This window comes from Columba livia, chromosome 4 (assembly GCF_036013475.1).
Source record: "Columba livia isolate bColLiv1 breed racing homer chromosome 4, bColLiv1.pat.W.v2, whole genome shotgun sequence".
NCBI lineage: Eukaryota > Metazoa > Chordata > Aves > Columbiformes > Columbidae > Columba > Columba livia.
The window spans coordinates 4,334,542-4,350,353 of NC_088605.1; the positions used below are offsets into that span (position 1 = coordinate 4,334,542).

At 39.6% G+C, this 15,812-nt stretch overlaps 1 protein-coding gene across 3 annotated transcripts in view; it reads left to right on the forward strand.

Annotated features, from left to right (window-relative positions):
- The window catches only part of CTNNA2 (catenin alpha 2), a 486,439-nt gene that overhangs the window by 112,569 nt on the left and 358,058 nt on the right, over positions 1 to 15,812 (forward strand). For all 3 annotated transcript variants that reach the window (XM_065060245.1, XM_065060243.1, XM_065060244.1), the window contains exons 5-6: positions 2,757 to 2,876; positions 5,567 to 5,833. In XM_065060245.1, coding sequence (XP_064916317.1) covers positions 2,757 to 2,876; positions 5,567 to 5,833 — 387 coding nt within the window. The remainder of the gene's footprint in view (positions 1 to 2,756; positions 2,877 to 5,566; positions 5,834 to 15,812) is intronic.

Sequence of the window (15,812 nt, forward strand, 5' to 3'; positions counted from 1 at the left end):
AGAGAAGCTAAATAGTCTGAAAACCGTTTTCATAATGAAAAAGTCCCGATTTTTCTGCCCAGCTCTGCCCTAATGACCAGAAAGCTGCTCCTGTCGTTGTCAGCACGTGGCTCTGATTCTGTGCCGTGTCAGCACTACCTGCTTTTAATTTTTCCCCACTATAACATTCTGTGCAGCTGTAATTCAAAAAATCCTTTGCTCATGAGACTAATGCTTCAATATTATAAACAACAGATTTTTCGAAACATTACAATTAAAATTCAGAGTTGAGCTCTTTCATATTGTTCTCACAGCTGAGATTTCTCCCCTCTCTTCCGGCCGTGTACTATGTCATTTCAAACGCACAGGCCTAATACTGTTTAGTGAGTGGGTGTATTTCTTTAGACACGTTGCACTCTAGATTTGCCAGGGCAGTGTATAGCAATGTGGTTTGTAATATCTGCATTTGTCAGATATTATTATTGGGTCTGTTTCCAAGAAGCCAGAGATCTCTGGTGGTTTTTAGCAAAATTTAACTTAAGGATTAGGTTTTTTTTAGCTTAAAAAGGGTAATTTATTTCTGAGGATTGACTGTGTATATATTTTTATTTTACCATTTTATAATGCAAACTAGTTTGAGATGAATACAAATTGATGTATTAGCAGAAAAAACCCCGCTTAGAAAATTGCTGAAGGAACAGCTCTTGTATTTACTCAATGGTAACATTCAAAGAGTGGGGTGAGATAAGCATAAAATTAATAAGCCAAAAGCATTCTACATGTCAAAGTCATGAAGCCTGATTTATACTGAAATGTACTGGAATCAGTTTTCACTGCAAGCTTGTTAAGGGAGTGAGTCCCGCTTCAGACTTCAGGGGAAATAGTGCATTTTGGTTCATGTTTTAGAATGAATATATGGAGATGCTTTCTGGAAGGACAGTTGGTCATTTCTTGCAGATTATATCTTGCATTACTAAAATTAGTAACAGTGCTTGTTGCACAGAAGCTTGTTTAACACTCCTAAAATAGGATATGATAATATATGTGAGCACACACATACAAAATTATGAGTCTATTGCAATTAATGCTAGTTAATCAATCAGAGGAACACATCTGCACAGCTGTGTGAAGTTGTGTTTTTCTGAGGATACTTCTTGCTCCAACATGAAGCTGTAGAAGCAATTCTAATCAAACAGGGGGTTGTGCTCATGTCCTTTGTAACATTTCTCATCAGCTGCTTCTTCATTTTGGAATTTCGTGGGTTTGAGTCCCAACTGACACGATAGAGTATGATGAACACCTTTCAAAATCCAATAAGCAGAGTGGAATCTGTAGCAAATTCTCTAGCAATTCTATTTAACAGGGAGCTGGCAGGACTTAAAGACCCGCGTACCAATTTGTCATACGTGTACTTGGCATTGCAAACAGATTAAAGATGAATATTTCAGGTAGTTTAATATAAATGCTTCTGGATATGAAAGGAAAATGTTCATATTTTGCAAGGAATCCTGCAAGAACAAATTACTTAATACTATGATGCTTTTGTAATTTATATTAGTGGATAAGGCAGGTCATTCAGCTCTAAAAACCGCTGCTCTTTTTAAGAGTAAATGAAAAGGTAATTGGATTCCGAATAAGGTAATTGCATTATGAATAAGGTGTAGCTTGCAACTGTCAGTATAAAATTTCCAACACAACAGCTATGGATTTATGCGCTTTAATTATACATTTTCCCATAGAAACGTATGGATTTGCTACTCCTCTACCCTGTAATTTGTGGATATTCTTAAATCTGCAGTAAGAAGGTAAAAGCTCACAATAAAAATATCCTCCCTCACTGTAGGAAAACACAGAGCAACACAAATAAGTTGTATTTCCCTCCCTCCCAAGATAAAAATGCAATTCCAAGCAAAAAGATTGAGAACTGAAACACTTCTATTCAACCTTATTTCTAGAACCTATCGCTTCAATTATGAGAATGTGTGTAACAACAGATAAATTACAACTTTAATCAAGTCACAGGAAAATTTCCTTTACTTCTTGTATAAAACCAGCATTTTATCCCTTCAAATACTTTTTTCTTGCTGTACATAAGGTAAAGTGTCACGATATATTTGGTAGGTTAACTTGTTTCTATTACTGGTGGTTTATATCTTAGCTACAGCACGATTGAGTAACTGCAGATATATTATCTTTGGTAGATTCTTTTCTCAATTTAAAAGTCACTGCAAGAGGAAAGCTGAGAAAAAACAAATAATAACTATATTCTGAGTTTGATCTATCATTGTTTCATTTATTTCACAAGGATACCGTATTTTGCATATATCAGGGTAAATTCAAATTTTAATGCTAAGTTTGAGTTTCCTTTTCAAAAGTTATTTCTCATCCAGAATTAACAACTTCCTTTTGTTTTCCCATAAAGCCTGTACCATGCATTGAGAATATATTCATCTATTTTGTTTTAAAACCCGCATGTATTAAACGTTTCATCCGATAAGAGTTAGCGGGGAAATTAATATAGTTGTGCCTTTTACATTAGCTTTACATGATACCAAAGTACAGTCAATGGAAAGTAATGCAGAATGACAATCACACAGCTTCTCTATTAAGAAAACTAATTAAAGTTAGTGGAACTATCATAAAGCCACTATACAGTGATGGACATAAAGGCTAAATTGAGTGCATATAATAGAGAGTATTGGGCAGAATAGCTGTAGACTTTGTCAAAGAGCGCACGCGGATTAAAATGTTAACACACTCGATATATCATGTTCCAGGTGGAGGAAGCACTAGAAGCCGTGAAAAACGCAACAAATGAGCAAGATTTAGCAAATCGCTTCAAAGAGTTTGGAAAAGAGATGGTCAAACTGAACTATGTAGCAGCAAGACGGCAACAGGTGAGTCCATTATAAAGCAGTGGTTAAGAAAGTTAATCTTGGTTCTAAAGATCTTGTACTTCATGGCTAAGTCTGGTTTAACATGTGCAATTGCTGTGTCATGGCCTATAATTTAATCACATTGATTTTTTTGAATGTGATAATTTATTTTAAATGTAGTTTCTTTAAGAATATTTTCCAAGCGGCTTCAATTAGTAACAGAATGAAGAGTGAAAAGGCGAGTGATTCAGGAGGTTAAGGATAGTTTTCATTTGATGATTATTCCTATTCAATTCTAAGCCGTGCTGATTTGAGGTCACTCTGACAGCTGGCAAAGCGCGAGCTCTTTGGCACTCTAATATAACTCAAATTCAGGAAGAACAAAAACCTACTCTGTGTTGAAAGCCATCATTATTAATTTTCAGATGCTAAAAAAGACCAAGTACTCCATTCATTACTAAGGTGGGTGAAAGAAAGATCAGAAAGTCAGGATAACATTTATTCAACACCTGCAATTACTCAACTTTGCAATAGCGATAACTTGCTCCTGGAAAATGTTGTTTTTAAGAGTCCAGACAGTGCTGTCACTCTGGAGCTTTGTAAGGTCTCCCTAAATTCAGATTTTTTGAACACTACTAATCGTCCAGGGGTGTAGACTTTGTATAGCACAGCTCACCAGATTTAGAAACCCGGCTTTCCAGATTTATCCTTCTATTTCTTTCTTTTCTATATTACAGTGTTGAGGGTTTTGATTGCGGGGTGACAATAAAACCCTGGCAGATGTATTGTTAACCTCCTGTCTTCCCCCCCTTGCTTTCCCCCTTTGCCCCTCCCTCTTCCCACTTCCCACTCAGGACAGGTGATCGGGAGGGAAGGAAAGACAGAGAGAAGAGAGCTGGAAAAATTAAAAACGTTTTACTAATGCTACTAATAAGAATAGAGAAAACAATACAAAATATACAAAATCAATCTTGAAAGTCTCAGCAACTGCAGAGCCAGCACCAGAAGTCCTGGATTGGACTTTGCAGCCAATCGGAGCTGGATTCAGTCTCTCACTAGGCCGCAATTCGCAGGGACGACTAGCAAGGTTCTCTCCCAATGTCGGCCATAAACAAAAGGGACGAAAAAGGGATGAGATCCTCGTGATCTCCCACTTTTATATGAAGTATTCATGTGAATGGGATGTTATACTCCATTGGTCAGTTTCTTGGTCACCTGTTTCTCATTGTCCCTCTCACGAGATATCCATCCATGCTTATCAATAACTTCGCATTTCATTGCTACATTTACCAAAACATGTATCTGGTTCTCCGGGAAAACACAGCTAATATGAAGCTTTAGCTGACAGGTAAATTCACTAAAAGAGAAACTTATTTTTTAACAAAACCAGGACATACAGTAATCACAATTAATAGCCGTATTTAATGAAATATAATATTTTCAGAGTTAGACTGAAATTAAATAAATTAAAGATGTAAAATCTAGTAAAGTAAAGATGTAAAATCTAGTCATCACAACAATGGTGCTGTTATTTGTGTGCAGACACTTCCCTTGTGGAAGTGTAGCTATAAATATGGGAAAAAGAGAAAAACATGAAAGCTAATGAAAATATATATGGCTCTTAAGTTCTTAATAGAAAGGTAACAAAAAGTCTTAGTATAAAGCTTTTAAAATTGTTGGTCTTAAGGGTCATTTTTATAATGCCAGTAGGGTGTTCCATGTAATTCCAGAAAATCTTGGCAGCATGAAAGTTACCACTTAGTTGTTCACAGATTCTCCTTTCCTCTCTTCTGTTTTGTAGCCTGATGAAGTTTTTAAGTAACATAGTTCTCTCTGTAAACCGGCAGTTCTGTGAGGTTGAAATTGGTCAATGGGTAAACCCTTTAAATCTGGAATATCTGATTTCTTTTTTAATTTCTGCTGTAGATTCCATGTGTAAGTAAACTGTTAAAATCTCCAAATGCCTTTGTTAGTAGTTTTAAAACAGAAGCGATGTTTTCTTACTCTTTACGAATAGAGTCAAGATTAACTTACCTAATATTTGAAAGGCTTCCATTGACAGTGTGATATAACCTGTAAACAAATATATTCATGGATTAAATAATAATAATACAGTGTCATTTTATCCTGGTAACATTGCACAGCATCCGATGCTTGTTGTCAGGGGAAACAAAAGAAAGTATATTTCGTTAAAGCAAATACTACATGATAATGAGGAATAAAACAAAATATGAAGGCTAAAAACAAAAGCAACCTATTTATTATGGCTTAAAGAACTCAAAACATATTAATCATTGTAATTTTTAAATTTTGATTTGTAAAGGTCTACCTTACAATGATTTTGTAAGTGACATAGATGAGTACTTACAAAGCTATGGTGCTCACTGCAACAGGATTGTCACATTTGCATTGCCTTCATGTGATTGTCAGATTGAATCCGGAAGAATAATTTTGAATATTTTCTATACATTTTCTGTCAGCCTTTGAATAAGGGAAGCGTAAAGGCTCGTTGATGAGAAGACACCGTGAGCAGAATGCAACAACAGTAGCTACGCAGTAGTAAAGGGCACGCAAAGAATTTCTTTCTGTGATTTGTAGTGGATTCTGTCATTGATTCCACCTTTGGACGATATTGACGCAGGGACGCTTAACTACATTCTAACATAACAAAATCCAGTACCAAGTGTAAAAACTGTGTGTTTCTTGTGTAGGAACTGAAAGATCCTCACTGCAGGGATGAGATGGCAGCAGCTCGAGGTGCTCTGAAGAAGAATGCCACCATGCTCTACACCGCCTCCCAAGCCTTTCTCCGTCACCCCGATGTTGCAGCCACCAGGGCCAACAGGGATTACGTCTTCAAGCAAGTGCAAGAAGCAATTGCTGGGATCTCCAACGCTGCCCAGGCCACCTCACCCACTGATGAGAACAAGGGGCACACCGGCATAGGAGAGCTTGCCGCTGCATTAAATGAATTTGATGTAAGTATCAGAAGTGTATGGAAAATGAGGTGTTTCTCCGTGCAATTTACAGTGCTTTTAACTAAATGGTTCTTGAACGGGACGCAGATTTCCCTTTTCATTCAGGTCCATTTCCTTGGATTGCAGATTTGTTATTTTTAATAAGGAATAGTCGTTTGCTGCTGATGGATTTGAATTGTAAGGAGTTATTTGTGGAACTGTGATAAAGAAGTCCTCTTTTGTCCCAGCGTCCTTGCAAAATCTAGCCACATCATTCTTAATAATACAAAGTCTGATTAATCTGGCAATCCAGTTCTGTGACTGAGATCTGTAGTAGGTTGAATGGTGGAATCATGTTAGTCTGACAAGTCAGGAAGTCAGGACATAAAGATGGTGATGGAGCTGAGCAGTCTGGAAACATTAATGTTCAACTTGTGGCATGAATTATATTCATCAAAGATATGGAAAAAGTGTCTTTCAGACACAGCTGGTGACAGTCGCTTCAACTGCAGGCAAAGTGCTCCAGCCTCTATTCCAGCAGCAGCTTCAGTTTTGCTTAAGCAACTTTCTCAACAGCTAATTGTTTAACTGTTAATCTCATTGCCAGTTCTGTTATGTTTATTCCCTATCTCACGCTTGAGAAATCTTTAGAAAGTGAGAAAAAAAACAATGCAGACAGTATCGGGAAATATTTTCCTTTTTCATTCTGGCTTTGGGTAAGGGTTTGTTAAAATTATCATTATTAGGAAAGAGTGTCCTTTTGACTTAGATTCATAGACTCATTCTGGTTGGAAGAGACCTTCAAGATCATTGAGTCCAACCATAACCTAAGTCTAGCACTAAACCATGTCCCTAAGAACCTTGTCTAAATGCCTTTTAAACCTGACCAGGGATGGTGACTCCACCACTGCCCTGGGCAGCCTGTTCCAGTGCTTCACAAAGCCTTTGATTATATACACCAGGTTACAATACAAGCATCTGTCACACATGATCAGGAACTACTCATTATTTAGGGCAACTCAATTTCCCTTTGATTGCTGTGGGCCTGTCTGTCTACAGCTGAGATATTTTAACTTTTCCCTCTGATGGAGAGATGAATGGATGTTTACAAGATCTTTGCTTATGGTTAGTACTCCTTAGTTTTATTCCCTGCACAGATGTCCCAGCAGAGTCTTTTCCATCAGTCTCCAACTTCCTCTGTCTGACCAGCATGAAATTTCTGAGAGGAAAGCCCTCTTCTGCTCTTATTGAATAAACAGATGTCTGTGTTGGTGTGGACACAGTAAGCTGGGTCCCTGCAGCTGGCAGCAGTCAGTTACAGTTGGGTTAATGTCACTTATAGATTTGGAAGGAACCCACAAGGATCATCGAGTCCAACTCCTGTCCCTGCATGTGACAATCCCACAGTTCACACTATGTGTCTGAGGATATTGTCCAGTCTCTTCTTGAACACTGTCAGGCTGGGGCTGTGACACCTCCCTGGGGAGCCTGTTCAGTGTCCAGCACCCTCTGGGTGAAGAACCTTTTCCTCATGTCCAACCTAAACCTCACCTGGCACATCTTCCTGCCGTTCCCTTGGGTTCTGTCATTGGTCACCTAAGAGGAGAGGTCAGCACCAGTCCCTCCTCCTCCCCTTGTGATGAAGCTGTAGCCACCATGAGGTTTCTCCTCAGTCTCCTCTTCTCTGGGCTGAACAAACCAGGTGACTTTAGCTGCTCTTCATACGGCTTCCTCTCCAAACCCTTCACCAACTCCATGGCCCTAAAGTGGAGGTGTAGTGCAGGTGGTTCATCTCACGTTGGGCTGGACTTGTCTTCTGCATTTGTGGCTTGCTGTCGTTGGGTCTGCATTGGAGATGGTTGTAAAAAAGGTAAATTATACGGAATCAAGGGAAGCTCCAGGATTGAGTAAGATATTGAAAAAAGGCAGGGAATGAGTATACAAATAATAACAAAAGGGAAATGGGGTTAGAAGTGGAAATGTGACCACAGAAAATGTGTGGATAGGTGTAGGAAGAGGCAAGCAAAGAGGCTAAAACCATTCAGAACCACTGCAGGACCCAGAGGTTGACTCCAGTTCCATTGTACTTTTCAAGTAAATGAGACAGGACTACCTGCATCAACTATACTGATTTTATTATTATTTTTTTTAAATACATGTATTCCCAGATCTATAGTTTTTTCATGTGAAATTCTTTTGAGTCAAGATTTCAGGAATTCTGCATGGTTTTGTGGGCCTTCTCAGCTCACTGTCCCTCATTGGTAAAATCCTGAGAAAAATATCCTTGTTTGGTCCGATTGCACTCCGGCGTTTGTTGGGGACTTTGCATGTTCTGGACAGCAGAGGTTTGACCAAAAATAACAGCAAACATGTGACTTCTCAGTCCCAAACTGATGATGCTGCTGCTGCTCTCTGGAAAAGGCTGCAGTTCAATGCAAAGAGAGTTGTTGTGCTGAGTGAATTTAGTGAAGACCACACGGGACATCTGATAGAGTCCCCTGCCTCTTTGTGACTATATTTGTTCATCATTTTTCTCCTCAGGTAAAGACTTTTCTACTTTATGTGACGTTGCAGGCATCATGGATGTGTGTGGGAGATGTATATCCATAGCATTGTATGCTGTTCACAATTACATGTGGAAAAAAGTTCTCCTTTTTGAGAATATTCTCTTCCTAATTTTAAGAAACTACATGGAAACTTTCTCCTCTTACTGAGGATGCAAAGATTGAAACTATTATTTTGTCTGTATTTTGCTTCACTGCTTAGCTGTTGAATGAGATTTATTCACACCTGATTTTGCAACAGAGATGACATGTCCGAAAATCCAGGGAAAGCTCAAATTTCTTTACATCTTGAAATATCTGCAATGGTGGGATGATTGTGAATTTACCCTTAAATTACACAAGCAAGGAAAATGACCAGACTGGTAAAAAGATGGTGGAGAAAAATCTTTAATTTTGATGCTGGCAATATATTACTGCAGCAAGGGAAAGGAAGTTTCTGTTATCTAGTTAAAATAAGTTCACAGTATATCTACTTTACAGTATCAGTTATATAGATTGTGATCAGTTTGTATTTGGTATGAAGTGCATACTAAACCTTGTATCAGATGAAAAGAGAATTCCTCTATACCAAAATTAAGTTAACAGGTTTTTTCTATAATATTTAACACTTCTCAGCCTTCATTATTTTTAATTTTAGAATCAGCTTAGCATGTCAAATAACAGCAGTGTAAATCTTCTGAATGCTTTCTCGATCCAAATATCATCACATACAACAGAAATCATTATTCTACCTATTTGAAGCACTTCAGCTATGGTGTTTAAATAGGCGTCATGATAATTGTCACACTCTATACAACGGTGACTTGTGGTGTAAAGTTATTAACAGCGAAATTTTGGAAAGAGTTGTCATTTATTGCTAATTTATTGATAATTTATGTAGAAATTAGGAGAGTTCACAGATCAGTTTCTTATTAGATTTGCTGCTTGAAATTACTCTTTGAAGTTGATTGATTGCAAAAGTGTTTAATACCTCTTTGACTTCAGTGTTCCTCCTTCAATTTTAGATCATTTAAATACAGATATTCCTGGGTTTATTAGACAAGTAATTTGTTAGTAAAATTTGGTATGTATTTTATGCTCATTAAATAAGGATATACCTTCTACCTCCCCTCATGACACTTTCCCAAGTTTATTCAAGTTACATACAGAAATTTGTTCAGAACTTATTATGAATTTTGAGAACATTTTGTTTTCACTCAAGAAATGGCACCTTTGGTCTGGCAAGACCGAATAGAAAAGGCAAAAATAGGATTTATTGGGCATTTGGGGTCGCTGATGAGTAGGAGAGTGATTTCTCAGTTTCTGGAAGTGTAGCTGTGTCAATGGGATGTGCTGACAACACTTTCCAAGTGCTGATCACTGCCAAAATTCACATTCTAGGGGTTTCAAGCAGAGCACCCTAGGATATTTGCCATTTGCAACAATTCTGAATATTTTACTTTAGATTTTGACACAAAAAATGAGGCTAATCATTCTTGTACAGAGGATCCTGCCATCCAGAGACCTGGACACCTGGAGAGTTGGGCAGGGAAAAATGTAATGAAATATAACAAGGACAAGTGTAGAATCTTGTGTCTGGGTAGTAACAACCCCAGGTTCCAGTTTAAGTTGTGGAATGACCTATTAGAGAGCAGTGTAGGGGAAAGGGACCTGCGGGTCCTGGGGACAGCAGGGTGACCATGAGCCAGCACTGGGCACTTGTGGCCAGGAAGGCCAATGGTACCTGGGGTGGGTTAGAAGGGGGTTGGTCAGTAGGTCAGAGAGGTTCTCCTGCCCCTCTGCTCTTCCCTGGGGAGACCACACCTGGAATATTGTGTCCAGCTGTGGCCCCTCAGTTCCAGCAGGACAGGGAACTGCTGGAGAGAGTCCAGCGCAGCCACCAAGATGCTGAAGGGAGTGGAGAATCTCCTGTGTGAGGAAAGGCTGAGGGAGCTGGGGCTCTGGAGCTTGGAGAAGAGCAGACTGAGGGTTGAACTCATTCATGGTGATCAATATGGAAAGGGTGAGTGTCAGGAGGATGGAGCCAGGCTCTTCTCGGTGACAACCAATGGTAGGACAAGGGGCAATGGATGCAAACTCAATAACAAGAGATTCCACTTAAATATGAGAAGAAACTTCTTCCTGGTGAGGGTGGCAGAGCCTGGCCCAGGCTGCCCAGGGGGGTTGTGGAGTCTCCTTCTGTGCAGACATCCCAACCCGCCTGGACACCTTCCTGTGTAACCTCATCTGGGTGTTCCTGCTCCATGGGGGGATTGCACTGGATGAGCTTTCCAGGGCCCTTCCTATCCCTGACATTCTGGGATTCTGTGATTCTGTGATTAAGCACAGCAGTTTTGTAAATATGAAGATGTTTATGACGCGTGCACTATAGACCCATAGAAAGGAGTGTAATATCTGTCAATGCAATAAACGGATATTTTGTTTGTTAAAATGTCTATATATAGTGCTTACTTTTAATACATGTTAATCCATACACACCCTGTACTTGATGTTATTTTAATATTCTGGTGATTGATTGTTTCTGTGTGTGCTCACACATTGATTTGTCTGTAAAGCTGCTCCACGTTACACTTGGAACTGCTGGGCCTCTGTGTCACTTCTTTATTCTCCAATTTCAAAATCACGTTGAGTCTTGATTGAGTATAAAAATAATTTATAAAGGCATTGATCTGATTGAGAACTGAAAGAGGTGGTTAAAATGGCTTGTGGTACTTGAGGTATTTCTATATTTGGGATAGGTTGTCAAGTACTGAAAATGGACCATTTTGCGTTACGAGAAGGACAGAGTAACTCAGTCTTTAACATATTTTTGAACATTGCATGTCTACTGTTTGGAAGATGACTATGTTTGATGAGAAACAAAGTGTTTGGTGACACTGGTCACCATCCTTCAGGCTGTAAAATGAAGTTCATACTTAATAAATGGACTATCGTGACATATTTCTTGAGGATATTCATAATCGTTTAGGGATATTTTGCAGGGCTGGTGAATGCAGCGCTCCTTGAATGCAATAGAAGAGCTAGTAAGTGTGTAAGGTAAACATATACATATATATATATATATGTATATAAACTGAAAAGACATACTGTTTAGGTACAACAATAGCAAAGGATGCTTTTTTTATAATAAAATTAAGAGCAGTCAAAACGTGACATAAAGCAAACAGAAGAGATGCTTTATCATTCAGTGATTACCTTTAAAGTGTTGTTGCCTTTTAGACAAATAACTGCAGTGGGTGTTCAGTCTGAGAATAGATTTTGTAGAATATCTCAATTTACTTGTAAATATGTTCTTCAGAGAAGTGATTTGTGATGCTGGAGATAAGGATTCAACGTGAGCTTTGGAATAAGAATTGAAAACGTGCTGGTTTCAGTATTGAAATCATAAGAAACAATTGCAAAAATATAACAGCGTGGCCCACATAGCGGTTTAAAACTAGACTTGTTGAGCTCGGGTGTCTAGGGAAGCACAACCAAATGGCAATTTCTGTATAGAGACACTTATATATTGAATTTAAATAGACACGTGTTAGTGTAGACTGGAGAAAGTGTGTTGTAAATTCAGATGACCTTGTATATGACTTTGACCTAAATGTTTTATCTGTGCTTGTGTGCATGTGGGAATGTATGGGTGGTATTATGGATATAACAGCTCCACAGTACCAGAAGCAGCACTGAAAATAAGAGGATTTTGGTATGAAATGTGCCCTTTAAAAAGTGAAGCATCCTTTCTTTTTGCACTTAGGATCATGCCACCTTCATTCACCTTTAGCAGTGAGAATGGGGCTGCTCGTCTCTATTTTCTGTATAACAGCACCATCTAGTGGGTTTCTTCATTTTCCTTTATTTTTCTTTTCTCTAAAATGCTCCTGTGTAGTAAATTATTAGTGAGAAAGATTCAGCAATCAAAAATGCTGTTTCTAAGTTCAGTCATCCCACATTGCTACCAATTCTTTTGATGGTAGAAAAGTCACACACCAAACACAGCAGGTGCTTTGTGTGTTTTCCTGTCAAATACAGTTAATCTGTTTGCAGTAGGACAGTAACTGGTTTATTTACAAAGGAGTTTTTCTAGCAAACAATCATCCAAACAAATTTGGTAGAGAGATTAGAAGCACACAAAAGAAACGCACTACAAAAAACCCCTATCAATGTTTCTATAGAGAAGTGTGTTTTCTGTAGCAACACAATTGTTCCAGTACCATTCTACCTATTTCAGTTTGCTTATTTTGTCGTTAATAATAAGCATGAATATCTGAACTGTTAAATCAAAAATGTATTAACATTTTGTCAGGTTATGTAGAATAGCTCAAAAATAACACTTAGTGACATTTTCAAATTAGACTGTGCTTGGTACTAATTTGAGTATCATTATTTAGCACCTCTGAGATACTTGTGTAACTCGTGTGTGATCACTGAACACCAGAAATGTTTCCGGGAAACAATATCTCCCTTTGTGTTTAGCGAATGCAGTTAAGATGTGCTGGAGAGGGGCCAGAGGAGCCCCAGAAATGATGGAAGGGCTGGAACAGCTCTGCTGGGAGGACAGACTGAGGGAGTTGGGGTGTTCAGCTGGAGAAGAGAAGCTCCAGGGAGACCCTAGTGAGGCCTTTCTGGACTTAAAAGGGGCCCATAAGAAAGAGGGGGACACACTTTTGAGCAGGGCCTGTTGTGATAGGACAAGGGGTGATGGTTTTAAACCAAAGGAGGGAGATTCAAGCCGGACAGGTTGGCGAACCAGGTGGTGGATGAACCATCCCTGGAGACATCCCAGGCCAGGCTGGACGGGGCTCTGAGAACCTGAGTTGGTGAAGATGTCCCTGCTCATGGCATTGGGGGCACTAGGTGAACTTTAAATGTCCCTTCAATCCAAACTATTCAAGTATTCCAGGACTGGGGGGGGGGCTTATGGAGGCGAGTGCTATTGCTCCCGCTCTTGGCTCTGCCCTTCTACCTCATTGTGATATTAATCAAACTACAGGGCATTTTGAAAAGATGGACCCAATTTCAGGTCACAGTTGTCTTCAAATCGGGTCCATCTCTTTTGAAACACCCTGTGCTATGAATTTAGTCATCCCGCTGTCCCAGCAGGAAAGACAGTCATTTATTGCTTTGAATTATTTCTCTTTTAACACGTCAGACTAGCTGATGGAAAGCTGCCATGCTGAAGCAGAGTGCACAGGGGTGTGTTTTGGGGACCTGGAAAAGGCAGAGGAAGGGGAACCCTCCTCCTCCTCCCTGGGCCATTACACTGTCATAGTTATTCATATTTATTCAAACTGCAGCTGTACGGTTTGTGCCTGAAATGCAGCATAGGGACAGGTAGAAACATTTAATTTATCACTTAACAGGAGCTAAATAGCTTTGTTGGCACTTTGGGCGACATGGAGAGCCTCAAGGGTCAGTACTGGGGCCAGTACTATTCAATATATTCATCAATGATTTGGATGAGGGAATAGAGTGACTGTCGGCAAGTTTGCTGATGGCACCAAGCTGGGAGGAGTGGTGACACTGGAAGCTCTGCTGCCATCCAGAGACCTGGACAGGCTGGAGAGTTGGGCAGGGAGAAATTTAATGAAATAGAACAAGAGCAAGTGTAGAGTCTTGAATCTGGGCAGGAACAACCCCAGGTTCCAGTATAAGTTGGGAAACGACCTATTAGAGAGCAGAGTAGGAGAAAGAGAGCTGGGGGTCCTGGTGGACAGCAGGATGACCATGAGCCAGCACTGGGCCCTTGTGGCCAAGGTGATTTTAGTGACATTTGGAGCCCTGAGGTGATTCTGCTGCCGCCATTTTGAGCCCCGAGGTGATGCAGGTACCGCCATTTTGAGGCAGCTTGAGGGTCACTCCCTTGTTCTCCTCCCCTCTACTCTGCCCTGGGGAGACCACACATGGAATATTGTGTCCAGTTGTGGCCCCTCAGTTCCAGCAGGACAAGGAACTGTTGGAGAGAGTCCAGCGCAGCCACCAAGATGCTGAAGGGAGTGGAGCATCTCCCGTGTGAGGAAAGGCTGAGGGAGCTGGGCCTCTGGAGCTGGAGAAGAGGAGACTGAGGGGTGACTTCGTTCATGTTTGCAGATACATAAAGGGTGAGTGTCAGGAGGATGGAGCCAGGCTCTTCTCGGTGACAACCAATGATAGGACAAGGGGTAATGGGTCCAAACTGGAACACAGGAGGTTCTACTTAAATTTGAGAAGAAACTTGTTCCCAGTGAGGGTGCCAGAGCCTGGCCCAGGCTGCCCAGGGGGGTTGTGGAGTCTCCTTCTCTGCAGACATTGAAACCCGCCTGGACACCTTCCTGTGTAACCTCATCTGGGTGTTCCTGCTCCATGGGGGGATTGCACTGGATGAGCTTTCCAGGTCCCTTCCAATCCCTGACATCCTGTGATTCTGTGACTGACGTACATAGACCAAATCTGCGAGCTCACTACATCTGTTTTCACAATGGCCAGGCCCTTCTACTAAAGAAATATGATGAATGATCTTATTTATACTGTCTTGTTCTGCAAAACTTTGTCTCTCAGTATATTACATTGTCTTTTTACACAAAGAGATTTTTTCATACTGCCCTGTGGTTGTGACATTGTTTATCTAAGTTTTTAACTTGAAAGATACATTGGTTCCGTTTATCATAATTGCTCTTTTAGCATATATTTTTTCTCAATTACAGGAAGAAATTACTTTTGTTTAATTGAGGGGTTTGTGTGTTTTAAAGACCAGAGCACAGTCAATTGTTTAAAGGGCCAAATAAAGGCCATCATTACATTTGTCATCCTTTTGCACCAGAGAAAAATTAAAGAAGCACAAGGAAATAATGGATTCCTCCTTGTTCTCTCAGTCAGCAGTTGGATGGGAGGTAATTGAACGGGGAATTATAGAAAGAAGTATCTGTATGAGAGTAAGAATCCAACATATAAACGTAACTGTACAGACAGGAAAACTCTGCAAACAAGTTTCTTGGCTTGTGTTTTTTCTTCTTCTCCAAATATATTATTTGTCACAATTTTTGTTGTGAGTTATAGCTGAGCTTGACAACATGCTGAACAATGTGAAAGTGTATGAGTCTATTTGTTCACTAAGGAATGAATTTGAATGCATCATATATTGGTTGATTTTCAGCTTTTTCAGAACTGGAAACTCTTTCTTCCCTTCAGCCCCCCAAATCATTAACATTACTTATCTGCTTTTGGTTTACCTTATATTTCTAATTAAAACTGATTTTTTGGCAATGCATTTATGTAGGGTATATGGTTATTTTCAGTACTTTTAGTTGGATTGTGAGTAATTTGATTGGTATATTAAATTTCAGAAGTGATGCCCTTTAATTTGTTAGTGTTCCTGATCATTTGTTCCTGTTTGAGTGAGGTAAAGATGGCTTGTAGCACTAATTAGATTGAAGATGTGTATTTTCTGTAAGTTTTTATTTATGGAAACA